This window comes from Pleurodeles waltl, chromosome 1_2, assembly GCF_031143425.1.
Source record: "Pleurodeles waltl isolate 20211129_DDA chromosome 1_2, aPleWal1.hap1.20221129, whole genome shotgun sequence".
Lineage (NCBI taxonomy): Eukaryota > Metazoa > Chordata > Amphibia > Caudata > Salamandridae > Pleurodeles > Pleurodeles waltl.
Window position 1 is genome coordinate 985,913,358 of NC_090437.1, and position 18,013 is coordinate 985,931,370.

An 18,013-nucleotide genomic window follows, 5' to 3' on the forward strand; every position below is an offset into this window, starting at 1 on the left:
TTGAAAATGCTTAAGTTGATACATGTCAGAGATCCAGCTGCTGTTCACATTTCACAGTTACCTCATCGGGCATTCCCTAAAAGTGTTTGCATTTCCAGGTGTGTTTCTGATTTTTTTTCACAGAGCACATGACATATAGAGCAATGATTACATATGTGCCTATTGAAATTTGGGTAAAGCCTGCAAAAGAGGTGCCCAGCTGTTGAAATATGGTAATTGCCAAAGTAAAAGAAAATGCAGTGCTTAGATGTGGGTGGGTTAGGTGTATGGGGGGTCCTTAAGTGGAAGGAGATGAAAGGGAATATGTACAGAGGAAAACGAGGGTTAAAAGACAGCACTGATGAGGAAAAAGATGATGTATGAGATATACAAATTTCAGAAAGGTGTTGGGAGAGAAAGGCTGTCATTACCAGAGAGAGAGTTTGCAGAGGGAATTGTTGTCAGGCGGAGAGCGGGAGTGATTGAGACACTTGAAAGATCACTACCTCTTCCGCAAACCTCAGTAATGTTTAATTAAACCTATTTTCAACCTATATTTCAGAATGAAAATGTTATAAAATTACTAGCTATATTACTTTTGCCCCACGATTTCTAGAGACCCTCACTTTTTTCATCCCGTTTAAAGCACTGAGAATATTCGAATAAATCATTTTCATAAACCTAACAGGCCCCTTTTAGTTTCCACTCCTCTTTAAAAATAACTTCATTGTTAGTACGTCTTTGGGTACAGAGATATAGAGGTATCTGCAACTTGTAGCAAGAAATCACCACGTCATCAGCACTTATCATTCGTTTCGAGAAAAGCTCTGTAAGCAGTAAGCGAGGTGTGAATGTCGCATGTGGGTCATGAATCTGTAAACACCGCAAACAGTCGTTAATAAACACACCAATACCTAATACAGTCGTACTCCCCAGTCGTAAGAAACACGTTGCTGAAAGCATTCCTCAGAACAGTGTTTTCTACACCGTGAAGTATTTACTTCGCAATTAACTCTCACATATAAGTTGTCAGCAAGTGTCCCAGGAACGCTTGCTCTGCGTGGGCGCGCTCAGGTCTAAAGAGGGCGCCAGTGAGCTGCCCGCCATCTAAGTGCCATTTCCGTGCAGGTTTATTCCAGTTAAGAAAAGAAATGACGGCGCCGAATGAAGTGTATTTTAAAAACCTTTACTCAAGAAAAAACCTTCTACCTTACATCCCAATCATGCCTCATTCATGTTAACAAGGAGTCCATTTAATTCTCTCCCAACCGCAATAACAATGAAATATTTGAAGGACTGGCATGTTTGGTGTTCATTATTATGCAAAAAGGGCGTGTGCAGAAAAAGCACCGAAACGTAATTGATGTCAAATATGCTTATACTATGGTTTGAACAAAATACTTTGACTAGGGGCACTGTGACAGGGCTGCCATGTGTGTCAGTGAGAGAGTGGTCTTTTGGGATGTATGAACATGTGTGAGTATTGTATTGTATTGTATTATAATAGTATTTATATAGCGCTTACTACCCCTGACGAGGCGTCGAAGCGCTTTTCGATGAGTAGCACGCTACTCCGGAACCCAAAAAGAATTAGTGATGGATTAGTATCGTTAAATAATGAGTACAGTTTTAGTATTATTATGAGTTAATTTGAGCCGCGGATATGAGAGTTTGTTAGTTAGACTGGAGTAATGGCGGGGTGGAGGAGGAAAGAAATCCAGAAGGGTTAATTGGGAGTATATCCTTCATTTACTCAACCCAAAGGCTTGGGATGAGTAAAGGGGAGCGGAGGGGGAAGAGTATGTGGAAGGGTTAGGGAGAGCATAGTAGCAGGGTGAGATGAATGCAGGAGAATTTAGTAGGGTTGTGTGGGAGGTCACAGAGGTAGAGTGAGATTTGGTGAGTTAGATGTGGAGGTGGAGGGAAGAGTTTAGGCAGAGATATTTAGGAGATGAAAGTGGTAGAAGGGATTTGGGATGAGTCAGAGTGAGAATGGAGGATAGTATGATAGAGACATGACATAAGAGTGATGAGTAGATAAGTGTGATAAGATGAGAGCAGGAATTCATAGATATCTAGTATAACAACCCAAAAACCAGGAGCCATGCAATGATCCACGAACATGCCAAGAACAGAAACAACATATACACATACATACATATATATATATAAATATATATATATGTATACACACACACACACATGAATACACACACATATGCACATACAATACATAATTAGAATCATGGGTAAAAAATACTTAGCCAGACAGGTTCAGAGTGTGTGTGTATTTTATTGTTATAACATAGTAGCAATACATATTTTCCAAATAAACTATAAATAAATAGAAATATACATATAATCTGAAAAAAATATGTATCCACATAGGCATATGCAGTTCATAGTTGTTTGAAAAAGGTGGTTATGAAGGAAAGAGCCAACTCTTGAATAGTTTTCTGAAGACAAGAAAGTTATCTGTGGCTCTTATAGTTGGGGTAATGAATTCCATAGTTTGGCTGCTTGGACGGAGAAGGATGTACCACCTATAGTCTTTTTCTTGTATGGTGGTGTTCTAAGGCGGGGTGCCAGTCTTGAGCGGAGGGTTCTTTGTTGGATGTATTTGGTAATTTTCTTTCTGATAAAAAGCGGTCCTGTTCCATGTATAGCTTTGTGGGTGATACAAAGCAGCTTGAAAGTGCATCTTCTGGCAACGGGTAACCAGTGTAGTGCTCTCAAGGCAGGGGAGATGTGGGCTTGCGGCTTTATATGTAGTAGTAGCCTAGCTGCGGAATTCTGGATACGTTGCAGTTTTTTCATAACAGATAGAGATGATCCATGGTAGAGGCTATTGGCATAATCCAGTTTGGATAGTACAAGCGAGATAGTAGCTTGCACCTTGTGTCGAAATCCGAGGTGGGGGAAGATGCGTCGTAAAGTCTTTAAGGTGATGAAGCTTGTGCGTGCTAATTTGTCTACTTGGGCATTCATAGTTAACTTGGAATCCATGGTGATTCCTAGGTTTTTAACTTCCTTGGATAATTGAGGAGGTGGTCCGAGATCGTCAGGCCAGACGCACAGAGGGTCATAATTTTTCCAGTCACCACATATGAGTATTTCTGTTTTGGAGGTATTTAGTTTGAGATGGCTCCAGGTCATCCACTGATCAACGGCTCTGAGGCAACTGAAGATTTGTGAGTTTTCAATGTTTTTGGGGTCTTCTAATTTAAGTAGTATTTGTGTGTCATCTGCATAGTTGTAGCATGTGAGATGGAAATCATTGATCAGTTCTGGTAAAGATATCCTGTAGATGTTGAAAAGCAAAGGTGAGATGATTGACCCTTGGGGGACCCCTGCTTTTGTGAGGTAGGGTTCAGACGAGAAGGGGGGCGAGTGGATGATATTCTCTCTTTTTTGAAGATAGGAAGTAATCCAGTCGAGAGCAATCCCTTGTATGCCGGCTTCATGGAGTCTTTGAGTTAGGGTGTCATGGTCAACCGTATCAAAGGCAGCTGAGAGGTCCAAGAGAAGTAGTGCAGCAACTCCATTTTGGTCGACTGTGTTTTTAAGATCGTCCCAGATTGCCATGAGTGCCGATTCAGTGCTTCTTCCTGGGCGGAATCCAGTTTGGAAGTCTGAAAGTATAGAATTGTCTTCAATGAATTGTGACATCTGGGCGAATGCTGCTCTTTCTATCAATTTGCCCAGGAAAGGTCCATTTGTGATTGGTCTGTAGTTGTTGGGGTCTTGCAGGTCTAGGTTTGTTTTCTTTAATAATGGTCGTATGTATGCCTTTTTGAGGTCTGCAGGAAACGTTCCTGAAGTTAAAGAGTTGTTGATGATTCTTCTTACAGGTGTGGCAGCAGAAGTAGATAGCAGGATGTTCTTGAAGATTTGTGGTGGGCAAGCATCAGAAGGGCAACCAGAAGGTCTGCTTGCTTTGACCAAATCCATAAATTCATCCTGGGATATTTGTTTGAAGGACTGTAGAGGTTGGGGTGGTTTATTCTTAAAGGGTATTTTAGTAAAGGGGTTGGTGCTGATGGTTTTCTTCTGTTTTAAATAGGAGTCCAATGTGTCTGCCTTGGTTGTGTAGTGAGTTGCCAATTTGTTTGTGAAATCTTGAGTGGTGGGATGACTTCCTTCCATGCATGGAGGTTTTCGAAATTCATTGAGAATTTTATAAAATTCCTTGGTTGTAGATTGAGCATTTTGAATTCTGTCTGAGTGGTATCTTTTTTTAGCTTTTTTGATTGATGATTTGTATATCCTGTTAAGTTTGTGTAGCTGCAGTTTGTCTTGACTGTTGTTTGTTTTGAGCCAGGTCCGCTGCAACTTTCTGATTTGTTGCTTTATCTTTTTAAGTTCTGTGTTTCTCCAAGGTGTTGGTTTTCTTTTGTTGTGTTTAGTTTTTCTGAGTGGTATTAGGACATCAAAAGCTTCCTGTAGCCACTCATAAAGTTTTGGTACAGAATTAATTGTATCTAGATCTGTGTTTGCTGTTAGTTGTGTTTCTAAGTGATCCAAATTGAGTTTTCTACATGGTCGATAGGTGTATGTGTGTAAGTAGTTGTGGGGTGTGTTGATTTGTGGAGTTGTATGTCGGAAAGTTATCATATGGTGGTCTGACCAGGTGGTTGATGTGATGTTATGAATAGTAACAAGTTCAGGCTTAGCAAAAATGACATCTAGGATGTGACCAGCGATGTGTGTGGGATTGTGTACAATCTGATGTAGGTTCAATGCGAGTAGGCCAGTGGTGATAGCTTTTGGATGGGGCATATTGGGTTTGTCAAACCAAATGTTTAGATCCCCAAGAATGCATAGATTGGAGTATAGTGTAATAAGGTTTGAGACTGTGTCAAGAAAAGCATCTGGGAAAGTGGAGTTGTTAGGTGGAGGTCTGTAAAGGAGGAGAAAGTTACAGGAGGAAGTTGGAGTAGGGTGGCATCTGGTAAGGAGGGCTTCCCAACCTTGTTGTCTGTTTTACTGAGGTTCATTGCCTGTTTGAATATATTAGCTCGTCCACCGCCTCTCTTGCCTATACGGTTTTGTGTGATGGTTTGATAGCCCGGAGGAAGGGCTTCGTGCAACACTGGTGCCATGTCATCTCCCAACCAGGATTCCGTAATGAATAGTAAGTCAGGTTGTGTGTCTGTGAGCAGGTCGTAGATGTGGTGCTTGTTTTTTGAGAGTGATCGAGCATTTATGAGCTGGCAGTTTAGATAAGGTGTGTTAGTGGTAGTGTTGTTTTGTTTAGTAGAAGGGTAAGTAGTGTAATGTGAGCTTGAAGCAGGAGTGTTGCTAGTTGTGATAACTGTTTGAGGCTCATAATAGTCTTGCTTTTCAATATAGTGCTCCTCTTCCAGCAGGTTAAGGAGGCATTTTGTTGGGTCTGTGTGTGTGGGTGGTGGACTTGGTGGCTGAGGGAGCCATGAGGAGTGTAGTGTTTTTTGTAGGGTAGTTTTATTATGTAACAGACAAGGGGATGCGAGGTTGCTATGAGTGGCATGTTTTTTATTTTGTTTGTGTTTGTTTAGTGTGGATGGAGTATGGGTTAGGGGTGGTGGAGGAGCATGTGGATCATGATGTAAGGCTATAAATTGTGCAATGGAGGAGAGGCGAGTGAATGAAAGTTGCTGGGTTGTGGTGCTTGTGGTAGGTGTTTGTGAAGAGTGGGGGTGTAGAGGTGGAGATAGGATGGAATTTGTATCCTTTGTGTAGTCCTGGGGGTGGGAGTGGGTATGACGATGAGTGTAATGTAAGTTTGTGTTGCTTTGATGTGCTGATGTTTGTGGTCGGTATTGTTTTTGTGGAATAATGAGAGGGGATATTGGTGTAGTTGTTTTTGGTGAGGGATTTGTATGTGAGTTAGTGCTGCTAAGTGGAATTTGAGTGTTAGATGGGGTGTTGATGTGTTTTGGAGATGAATGTATGAGGTGTGTAAGAGGTGATGGGTGTGTGTCAGGGAAGTAAGTATTAGTTGAGATGACCGGAAGAGGTAATATGTGTGGTGGAGTGAAATGTGGGGATTGTATGGTTGTGTGTAATTGGTGAGGAGAGGGGAAGAGTGTTTGTAGATGATGTGTTTGAATGCAGGGTTTGGGCATTGTTATGATGACAGGTGGTCTGTGTGGAGCGAACAGCGGATAGTGTTGTTGGTTAGTATCAGCAGAGAGTGTGTATCTGGGAAACTGCAACTGAGAGAAATGTATGTTGTAGTTTTGTATTGTGTGGGTGGTGGCAGGTAGTGTTAGTGGGAGGGGACAGAGTAGTGTTTGCTGTGAGAATGCAGGTGTTTGACTGGAGTAGTTGTGGGGGGTATGTGTATATGTGTTGTATATAGGGTATTGTGTTGGGTGATGGGGCAATGCAATCCGTCTGTGGTCAGGTTGTGATGCATGAGTTGGATGCCTTTGTAGAATATGTGGTTGCATGGTGAGGGATGTATAGGGGCTGAAACCATTCCTGGTCAATTGTGAGTTGGGCAGCATTTCTGGCCCTAGTCCCTAGTCCCTACCTGTCCCGAACATCCCAAACAGACAACTGCCCTTGTCCTCGCCGCCTTTTGCTGAGACGCCCGGGCTCAGACGCCCTGAATCCTGGCCTTTTATAGCCCTACTGGCCAATAAGAAGCTGGTCCTAACCCTAGCCAATCCAATTTCAAACCGTGATTTAGCCAACTAATGGGAGACCCAGCCCTAATCACCAGTCATAACCCTATTCCTGACCACCAATCACAGCCCCAGCCCTAAAACCAGCAACCAATCAGAATCCCAGCCCTATCCACCAATCACAGCCCTAGAACCAACAGCCAATCAGAATCTCAGCCCTATCCACCAATCACAGCCCTAGAACCAACAGCCAATCAGAATCTCAGCCCTATCCACTAATCACAGCCCTAGAACCAACAGCCAATCAGAATCTCAGCCCTATCCACCAATCACAGCCCTAGAACCAACAGTCAATCAGAATCTCTGCCCTATCCACCAATCACAACCGTAGAACCAACAGCCAATCAGAATCTCAGCCCTATCCACCAATCACAACTGCATCCCTGGAGCTAGCAACCAATGAAACACCGTCTCCCAACAACCTATCACAACAGCATATGCAACAACCACAAGGAACTTATATAAGGAGCAAGTTAACTAAACTCCAGTCCCTGTGGGCAGGGGGAAAGGCAACTGCTGCTCTATTCAGAATCTCCTTGGATACAGACAGGCTGAATCCACACTTCCAAGCTAGCAGAGTCTACTTTCCATGTAAGGGGGAGATTGTTTAAGAGACAAACACTGCAATAGTGCTGGGCGCACACTCTAAAATCTGGCTTTTTTTAAAGGCTAAAATACAGGGGGGCAGACAGTTTTTAAGCATAATTGAAATCACACAAACAGATTAAAACTGTCTCCTAAAACCACACTCTGCAAGATGTATGTAGCCTTTTTTACTAAGAATAGGGGCCAAAAAAGGGGAGGGGGTGGGGGGGGGGTGCCACAAACTAGCAAGGGAATTCACACAGTCACGGCAAAAACGATTTTTAAAAAAACACCACTTTAAAAGAGGCTAGGCTGCCTGAAATACAGAGAGTCCACAGTAAGACAAACACTTTTTGAACAAAATAATACTATTTACCCAGAAACATCTTTCGGCTCCTTACCTAGGTCTTTTTGCAATCCTTGAACACTGGGCTGTATCAGGACACAGGGGAGATGCACAGAGGAATACAAAATGGAGGTGCCTGTCTTGGCCTTCCCTCCACAAACTTAAGGAGCCAGAGCAGGTGGGGGGGGGCGGATCTCAGGTGCAGCAGAGACTCAGGGAGCCAATCAGCTAAGTCCAGTCCCTGTGGGCAGGGTAAAGGCAACTGCTGCTCTATTCAGAATCTCCTTGGATACAGACAGAGCCTTTGCCATATGTACTTGTGGCACAGGACATACCTTTCACCATATTCGCATCACTACATTTATAACGCAAACATAAAAGCATTTTTTTAAATGGGAGAAACTTAAGGTGCAGAGACATATTCTGCAAAATGTTCATTATGTGGCACATTTTTCTGCACTTTAAATTTCTCCCACTTAAAATAATAGCTGTATTGTTCAGCCATAATTATGGCGCCAGTATACCTGCCACTGGGAATACGATGCCTGCAGTGTGTAAAGGCAAGACTTTGAAATGGGAGAAAATTAAACTAAAGATTTAGCTTTATGTTTACATGGATTACATAAAACTCATAATTTGCATTTTCTCCCATTTTCAAGTGTCACATTTACAAACAGCAGGGATCTTGCTCACAGGCGCCTGTCAACACGGTATATATCACTGAAAAATACAGCCATTTCTTTAAATGGGAAGACTTTCAAGTGAAGAAATATGCTTCATAAAAAATTAAGATGTAATTGACCTAATTGAAAGTGGAGGCAAACATTAAGACTTAATGTTTCACAGAAATATTGTTCTTCACTTTAAATTTCTCTAATTTAAAAAATGTCTGTACTTTTAAGTTATACATAAGGCACAGTGTCTACTGGCCACTGGAAGCAAGAGGACTGCTGTTTGTAATTGCAATGTTTTGAAATGGATGATAACTAAAATGTTAACTCCATTATTAAGGTAACTTTTCATTTTAAATCATTCCTGTTTAAAAGCATTCAGAAATTTTGTTCTCAAGCTCCAATATTGAGTTGACAACAACTTTTATTTAAGATTTTAATACCTCACTGCCTTAGTTCTTCATCTCTGTGTCCCAGCCGGGCTCATGAATCTGACTGATCACTGCTCCTTATCAGGCAACTCTATCTGCACCTTAATGATAATCATGCAAAATAAACACAGCCTTTCCTTAACTTTTCAAGAGAAATGTGACCCTGTGCTTATTAAATAATGAACTCAAGGCTGTGAGCCACTCTGAAGGTGTCTGAAGGTGTTTGAGGCTACTGGCAACTCACAATCGACTGGTAGAAGACACCTGATCTAAATTCCTGAATTAATGTAAGACTTCCATTCAGGATCTGCTACATCTTGTTCCAATATCACCTATGTGTGTCTTGAATCCCCTCTGAATTGCATGTGTATGAAATGCACTCACAAGCAAATGGACTTGCTTCAAGAAGACATGTATGTTTAAGGCCACAGAGGAGCCTGTTGCAATGAGGCAGTAGGCTCCTCCATAGCCTTTGACTTCTCAGCATGTGTGCTCTTCACTGTGTGTTCTTGTGGAATGTGTTAACTTGCCCTTCCAATTGTTCTTGATCTAACTATAAGAAACTTGTGGGTACACTGTCTTATACTAATACTACTACCTGCCTTTTCAGTGTTTCGGTGAATCATGGATTAAGAGTGAGTCTTGAACTAAGTGGGTATGATGCTTACTATTTATTATCAATATTCATTATTGTCATTGATAGTACTTTACAATTTTCATGTGTTATGAATCCCTCTGCACAAAGTAAAAAACACTATGCTGGCCTGTTTTTACCTTGTCAATAATAAGACAAGGGAAATGTTGTTTGCTTGCTTATGACAAGAAAAGGCAAACACATGTCAACGTAATTGTTAGACCTGACATCTTTGACGTCGTATTCCACCATACTTTTTGTCTTCACTCCCCTGTTTTGGCTGAAATCGTTTTCGTTGGCTTTAGGACTTTGTGCACTTTACCCTTGCTAACAAGAGGAAGAGTGCTTGTGCTCTCTGCCTCAAACATAGTACAATTTGCCTACGTGGCATATTGAACTAACTTATAAGTCCCTAGTAAACGTTATTTAATGTACACAGGGCCTCTACATTAAAATGTTAATAGCAGGTAGCAGCACTTATTGTGCCACCCACTAAAGTAGCAGTGCAAAACAAGTCTCAGGCCTGGCACTGCAGCCAAGAGTGCAGTTTTAAATTGGCAAACTGGCAAAATAAACCTTTTGCCAGGCCTAAATCTTTGTTTTTTACACTTATAAGTTACCCCTAAGGTAGGCTATAACCACTCATAGGTCAAGGTGCATGATGTGTAAAAAGGAGGACAGGTATATTTAGGATTTACATGGCCTGACCGTGAAACCATCCTGAAGTCGATTTTCACTGCTGTAAGGCTGTGTCTCCTATAGACTAACACTAGGTAATCTTATTACATTTAATGTGTGATAACTTTAGTTTGGGACTAGTTGGAGAAATTCTTCTTCCACTCAAATGAATTGTAATTTAAAAATCATTTTAATGGTAAAGTTGAATTTTAAGTTATTATTCTGGAAATGGCACTTTTAGAAAGTTGACATTTTCTGCCTAAGCTAAATGTTACCCGCCAGTATCCAGGATCACATGCCTGTAAGTGGCTCTCTTTTGGTGTTTTGTGTACTTCTTAAAGACATGGGGACAAAAGGGCCTTGGGTGTTTGGCATGGTGTTCTTCTTTTGAGCAGGAAGTCCTGGGGGGTTGTACTCAGCCTACCTAGGCCTCAAGGGGTAGCCTCAGGGCTTGCCTCAGGTCTTGCTGGCATATAAGGGCTCCCTGGCTTGCCACTGATAAATGCAGCTCACACCTAGGCCTGTCTGTCCATTGTTACGCTAAACAGTCTGTAGTCAAACACAGGAAAAGGTGAAGGTTAGACAAAAGGGGCATACTCCACCCACAGGCTGGCACTGGGGATAAAAGTGGCATCTTCAGACCCTCTCATCAGAACACTTCTATGCCAGTGAAAGATTCAGAAATAGCACTGCCCTGCAGCCTGAAGAAGGAAGACTGGACCTGCTTAGACTGAACTTGTGCACTCCAAGGTTCAGTCAGCTGACCTCCTGTTTGATCTACCGTAGCACAACAAGCTTATAGAGGCCTCCCTACAACTTCTCAGCTGACCATCACCAACTGGATTTGGCTGGATTTTCCTGAGCTCTGCTGCTGGCCTCTGCTAGACATCTAGAAATGCCCCTCAGGTCCTGGACCCTTGGCTAGCATCAGAGTGCATGCCTCCTGAACTAACAGTAAAAAGTATAGATGTTTTGGGCCCCTCGCAACCGTGAAGGATACTCTTCAAACCCAACAGACTGTCCGAAATGACCACCAACACAAATCTCCAGCAATAACTGGCTCTTCAAGCCGCACAACCGCGAGTGTCCACCTGACCTGCTCTTCACACCAACAGCCTCCTCCTGTTTCCCGCAGCACGAGCCTCCACCTGCAGCTCTTCAAGTGGACTTGGACTTGAGAAGGTAAACTCTTCAGTGGGGCAAACCTGGTTCCAGTATCCTATTTGCGCTCCATTGCGGTTGTCCTGAATTTTTGAATTCACCCAAGTCCAGCATGACCAGATAATGATGGAGAGTGGTGCTTTGTGCTTTTTGACACTATTTTCACCGGAAAATTGAAAACTTCATACCTTAAGACCTACTTGTTGTATTTTTGTGGCTTTGGTATAATTCTGTTTATGAAAATTACCTCTATTTTTCTAAAATATTTTGAGATGTTTATTGAGTCGTGTTTACAGTATATTACCTTTTGAGTGCTGCATAAATACCTTGCGAATTGCCTATAAGATAGGCCTGGCCCCTTTTGTGCCAAGCTACCAGAGTGTTGAGCACAGGTTTATTTGGTGACTTTTGTGGTTTAACCTAACAAGGATTGTGTTTATGATTTGAGTGGAGCTTCCTCCACTTTTATTTAGCACCCATATTTTGCACAGTAATATAGATATATATTGTGTATAAGACACATATTAAAAGAAAAAATGAAAATAAAAAACATTCTAAAATGATATTTTATGTCACTATATCAATGGAGGGTATCACTTTAATTTCACGTCTACTACTACTACAAATAATAGTAATAATAACTAAAAATCATCCCCCTTCAAACAAACAAATACAGATAAAATTCAAAGTACATCAATAAATAAAACAGAATAGAAACAGGTATACAGTTCACCTGTACAATAATTAGGAGCCATACAAAATGTAATAGCTGATACAAGCTCTGTATTTAACCACAGAGCCTAAATGTAGACATTCAAAAACTATAAATCTATTTGTATCTGTTTTAAAGATCCTCCATGCACTATGATACTGCCTGATACCCATGGTGTGACAAATAGGAACAATTCATTTCCTTGAGGGCTGGTAAGAAAATACAGCAGATGAGCCTCAATTTTTGCAGTAAACACGCATACCAGACAAATGCCAGACTTAGGATTTAAGGGTGACTATTTGCAACAAGAGCTGTTAATGTAAAATCCCCAGTACGAATTTCAAATGTAGATTTGTATCTTTCAAAGGCGTGATAACATACAAAAAAGGTCGAACTTTACTTTTCTTTTAAGTTGAGATCACTTAAATCAAGCCTACTTGTCTTAATTCAAGTTACCACTTTTCCGTGAAAAAAGGCCAATATTTAGGTCTTCAGTAATTTCACAGTTTATCTAGAAGAGGATTCTGAATTATTGCAAATGTTATTCAATCCTAGTGAGTAAAGCCAGGATCTCACATAATTGAACCAAGGTAGACAAGTTTTTAAACTCAATAGCAGAATTACTATAAGATTCCACTTTACCACTCAACCAGATTCTCTGCCAATAGATGAGTGTTGTTAGATTGGTAATATGAAAAATGCTTTTCAGACCTAAATCCAAATGGAGGGGAATCATTGGGGCACATTGTGGCAAATTCAGTAAAGATCCTATAAATGTATTTTCTGATCTGGCTAAATAATTAATTCTACACTTGCCCCATATCTCTCTGCCATACAACGCACCACCCAGTCCTGTGGCTCAGCAGACATGTAAATCAGGATATACAGAGCAAAAGGAGGTAGATTTCAACATTTTCAAGACTGCAGCAGCTCTATACATTAGAGTTAGTTGACGTTTCAAAATATGTGGTGCCCAAAAGAATGAATTTGCCAGTCTAACTCCAAGGCTGAATCACCATTTTCTGTTTTCCATGGAAAAATGTATGGGAGCTAAATGCCGTGTAGTTGGTCTTAGTGGGATTCAATTCTAAACCGCAATGGTTGCAAAATTTGGAAAACGCATTGAGCAAATTTTGCAAACATGTTGGCATTTTGGAAATCAGCAAAGTATAATTTCCAAATATGCCAACAAGTTAGGGAATTTTATCATCACAGGCAAGGAGATATTTGATTACCTCATTCTTGTAAAGAGTGGACAGGACACGGGCATGTACACAGCACTGGCAGACGCCTCTCTTGATCTTCATACAATTTGTCAATTCTCTTTTTATTCTCCTTTGAACATGAACATAATTATTGCTGCAAAAGTGCATTTTTAGAGGCAGAAAGTCGTCTGGGGCTCCCACGTTTTTTTAGCATTTCCCATAGCTTGGCTGTTGCGACCAGGTTAAAGGCTGCCCTTAAGCCTACCAACGGATTGGAAGGATATTCATGTTTCCTGGAGTCTGTTTTTCACAGTAATGGTACAAAACGAAAAAACCTGGTCAATTGTGCTGACCTTAGAGTTAAAGCTAGCTTGAAGGTCGGATAGAACTTGTGCCCCTGTAATTCAGTCATGCAGTTTATTTGATACTTGTTTATAAAGATTGTCTGTAAATTGTCATTTTGGTTTATAAACTGGTAAGTCCCCGGGGTTTCCCTCCCTTTCTGCCCCCTGCCAGGATTCCTGGACATCAGCACTGGCTGAGATGGCAATTGATAATGTGTTAATGTAAGGACCCACTATTAAAGGCTATGATTTGAAAGAGATCCTGTGATCTGATGGTTAATGGTGGTTGTGGGGGGGAGTTGGGGTGAACCTTCTCGAAATAATAGGAGCACCGACTACATGTTACACAGCTCTTTGAGAGTACCCCTATACCCACAATTAAGCACCTGTAGAAATGTATTTTTCAGGTACAAACTAAACTTTTTATCTCGCTGATCTCTGTTCTTAATGCCTCAATTGTGTTAAAATGATCATCCTTGTTTGATGAGGTTCTCATAGGACAAGCTACTTGTGTAATCTGATGGTTTTCCATAATGGTCGCGTTGATAGGAGTAACATCTTGCTTGGGCTCAAATTCTGCTAATGTAGCATGTCTATTTCAGCATATGTTTAGCTCTAAATGTTTGTGATTACTATGGAGGGAGATTAAAAGATTGTCATAAAGGCAGGAGTTTGCAGATAGCCTATATGACACATTTTACTAGAATATTTCGTGATGCGATCTTTTGTTTTTTTTCTCAAAGAGCCTGGGAACCTTTGATACAGATTTATGGCTCTTTTTTATCTTTCTGAATTGAGCATAGCTTCTACTTCCTCATGATGGTGCTGTTTTCTGAAGTGTGTTTAACTGCGTTTTAGGAATTGGCGACACCCTCGGGGTGCTTTCCTTTTACCATAAATACCACTGGTTGGCGATTTATATGTCCCAATTAAGATTATATCTAAGAGTGTCACTAAAAATCCTGAGCCAGATGAAATGGCAAAAACAATAGTTGTACAGCAATTAATTTACTCAACATAAAAAGGCTAGATCAAGGCATGAAATGACTCCAGTGTTAACCTCTGGGCCAGAGAGGGAGTGAAATTCCTGTGGCAGTGACTAGCCCTAGGAGAAAAAAACATGTTTCTCCTAAATTTCTCATTATAGTTCCTGTTTCGTCGACAACTGTTTATTTATTATTTTTATTTTTATTTCTACAGGTCACTAAGAAGACAGTCAGTGTCCTTAGGAGGACAAAGACTGTACATGAACAAGTGCCCATATGGTTCTTTGGAATAAGTTTGTCTATGACAATGTTTGATACAAATGCCTTGCTGTGCAGTAAAGATGTTAAAGCCTTGGAAGTTTGGAAGTAACAGGATCAAGACAGGAGTAGGCGCTTGACTGGCACTACCAACTGAAATCTTTCAACTGGCTATGCATTATTGAATGTAAATCTTCTTCAAAACTATAGGATTACTTTGGAAAGTATTACTGCCTGGTCGAGCAAGGTGGCTCGGTAAATTCGCTGGCTCTTCACACTTCTAAGGTCCTTATGTAGAGAACTGTTAAACTGAGTAACTTTAGCAACCTGTCACATACAGTACCAAAAATGGCAAAAACTGTGAAGCAAGCACTATGTAGAAAAACAAGTTAGTATTAATAATATTCTAAGACACGCATAAGGATGAGCGCACTATCACCTGGATGCATATAGAGAAGAGCAGTGAGAACAAAAGAAACTAGCTGAATTAATAACCGTTTTCGGGTGTTATTTTTCATCATTACTTTGCATTAAGTGAAAGGACCCTGTCTTGTTTCTCAAGACCCAGCATATAAGAAAGCTGACAGTAATGATTCTCTTGCATACCAATAGGAAGAAGACACGCCCAATGGTTGGTGACAGGGTCTTCAGCAGATGGAGAGTTGATGGGTTCTATTATGCAGGTGAGCAACTTTTTGTTGGAACAGTATATGTTTTAATGATATGAGTTTGGATATAGAGATCAGTGGCCCTTTTTTTTTAATTCTGATTTCCAGGACAGGTAATGCACCACGTGGACAAGCAGCATGTCTTGGTTTGTTTTGACATGGGTATCCTGCAAAACACAGAAAAACATTTCTTGATCACGGAGGCCGAATCTTCTTCGAACACTTCAAAAGTAAGCGATTCTTCCATACAGTATGTTTACAGAACACATTCACATTTACAAACAGCACACAAATATCTTGACTTGTTGCAGTGTTATACTTTCTGAGTTTCCCCAATGGGCATTAAGTTGATCAATTGAAAATTGTTTTTACTGGATCCAGTTGCGCCTGCATCTAGGCTTGTAGATATCTAATGAACTGATTTGGAGAAAATTCCACCGACTGCAGTTGCCTGTTAGCAATTGTGATTTGTGTCTAGCGATAACTTTTGGTTCAATGATTTTGGAGACCAGTATTTTTTAATTTGCATTTTTTCTGCTGGACACAAAGAGCCCCATATCTAAAGGCCACCTATGTCATCATTGGATTCAATTAAAAGCCATTTGTACCTCATCAATTCTAAATTCTACCAGGGGTGATATGGACAGAATACCTCTTGAATTGTTTTACTGTATATATGATTTTTTCAAATGAAGAATCCTGGATTGCTAAGGGTTTGCGGATGCCTTGTGCTAAGCAAAATAATATTAACTGATGCAAATAATAGCACTGGACAACATTATTGAGCAAATTGATTATTGCCCTGAAAGATGCAGCATTAAATAAAACTGTGTAGCAAGACCTGAGGTAGTGTATGCAAAGTGGACAAAACGGAGTGGGCACAGCAAGCACAAACACACCTAGGCAGAATCGTTTCAAGGCATGGGCAAAGTGGGCAATTGCCCAGGGCCCTCCACCTTCCAAGGGGGGCCCAGGGAAAGTGAATTGTCTCTCTATTTCACTGCTGATTATCCTCTTTCTCTATCTAAACATCTCTACCTCTGTGACTACTTCTATTTTTGATCTGTCTCTTCAACCCTTGTCATCTAGTCATCTTAGGGATTTTAGGGGTTCCAAGGCAAGACATATTTCAACTGTTTTTGTATGACCCTGTTAACTTTTAACCTATAATTTTGTATTATTTGGCATCATGCAGGCTTGAGATAGCAGGAAATGGGTAATAAAATTCAAATTTGTTCTGTACAGAGGCCTCTAAACCATTTCTTGCCCAGAGCTCCCAAAATCCTTAAGATGACACTGCGTCTGGGATTCTAGTGAAGCCAGATCTACTAAAGTTACCTGACATATCGCGTCTCTCTTTGCATGGAATATTAGCAGCAAGTGAAAAAGGTGCAAACAATCTGCAAAATGAATTGGCATGATATTTACAACCATTGTTGGTAGGGGACCTGTAGAAGTTTGTGGCGGATGTCCAAACAAAAGGTTCCCCTTGTTTACTTACAGACCATTTGTGGGTAGAAATTGAGGGCCATATGTACGAACACATTTTCCCATTGACACAGAATGGGAAAAACCCTTTGCTACATCTGGCCCTGAAATACGAAAAGAGTAGATTGGTGCCACATAATTTAAAGGGAATTCGAACCGACATGCAGGACAGCTTTCCCTTCGAATGTAGACTGCAGGAATGGGCCCATGTGTATAACAAAAAATGTGTACTCAAGTGCGTACACTATTTACAAGTAAGAGCAATTGGACCCTAATTTATACTTTTTTTGCGGCTCATTTGCGTAGTTTTTCGACGCAAAACCGGCGTAAACTTCCAATTGTATTTTTTTGAGTTTACACCGATTTTGCGTCAAAAAATGATGCAAATGTGGTGAAAAAAAAGTATAAATCAAGGCCTTAGTATCCAGCAAATACTACATTCTCAAAATGTATTCTAAAAAAGGTGTTGCTTTTTAATTAAATGTATATTTTGAAATGTGCAATTTCCATATGCAACACTACTTACAGACGCACTGGTCTTTCTTCAAGGTGGGAAAGTATGTGCTCCTGAAAACCAGGCCTGTGAACGGCATGTCGATCATTAGATATGTTCCAGCCATCATTACATTTCAAAAGGCCAAAAAGAAGCCGTCCAATACGTTAATCGTGACCACCTACAGAGAAAAGCAGGTACGATTCTTTGAAAATCTGACACATTTGTTTGATTAAATATTTTGAATTATGTTACAAGCACAGAGTCGACCTACAGTTAATATTTAAAGCCTTATGGCATTATGGGCCTCATTACGACCCTGGCGGTCATAGACCGCCAGGGTGGAGGCCGGAGGTAGCACCGCCAACAGGCTGGCGGTGCTACATCGGCTGTGAAGCCGCGGTCGCCCAGCCGGGTCCGGCGGTTTCCCGCCGGATTTCCCCCGGCTGGGGGATTCCGACCCCCTTCCTGCCAGCCTGTTCCTGGCGGTTTACACCGCCAGGAAGAGGCTGGCGGGAACGGGTGTCGTGGGGCCCCTGGGGGCCCCTGCAGTGCCCATGAAGAGGCTGGCGGGAACAGGTGTAGTGGGGCCCCTGGGGGCCCCTGCAGTGCCCATGCCACTGGCATGGGCACTGCAGGGGCCCCCTAACAGGGCCCCATTAAGATTTTCAGTGTCTGCTTGGCAGACACTGAAAATCTCGAC

The 18,013-nt window shown here is 41.2% G+C and overlaps 1 protein-coding gene across 1 annotated transcript in view; it reads left to right on the top strand.

The window, feature by feature from the left end:
- The window catches only part of LOC138246875 (uncharacterized), a 204,523-nt gene that overhangs the window by 17,277 nt on the left and 169,233 nt on the right, over positions 1-18,013 (top strand). The window contains exons 2-5 of the mRNA XM_069201626.1: positions 9,294-9,338; positions 15,274-15,344; positions 15,438-15,559; positions 17,367-17,507. Coding sequence (XP_069057727.1) covers positions 15,290-15,344; positions 15,438-15,559; positions 17,367-17,507 — 318 coding nt within the window. The 5' untranslated portion in view covers positions 9,294-9,338; positions 15,274-15,289. The remainder of the gene's footprint in view (positions 1-9,293; positions 9,339-15,273; positions 15,345-15,437; positions 15,560-17,366; positions 17,508-18,013) is intronic.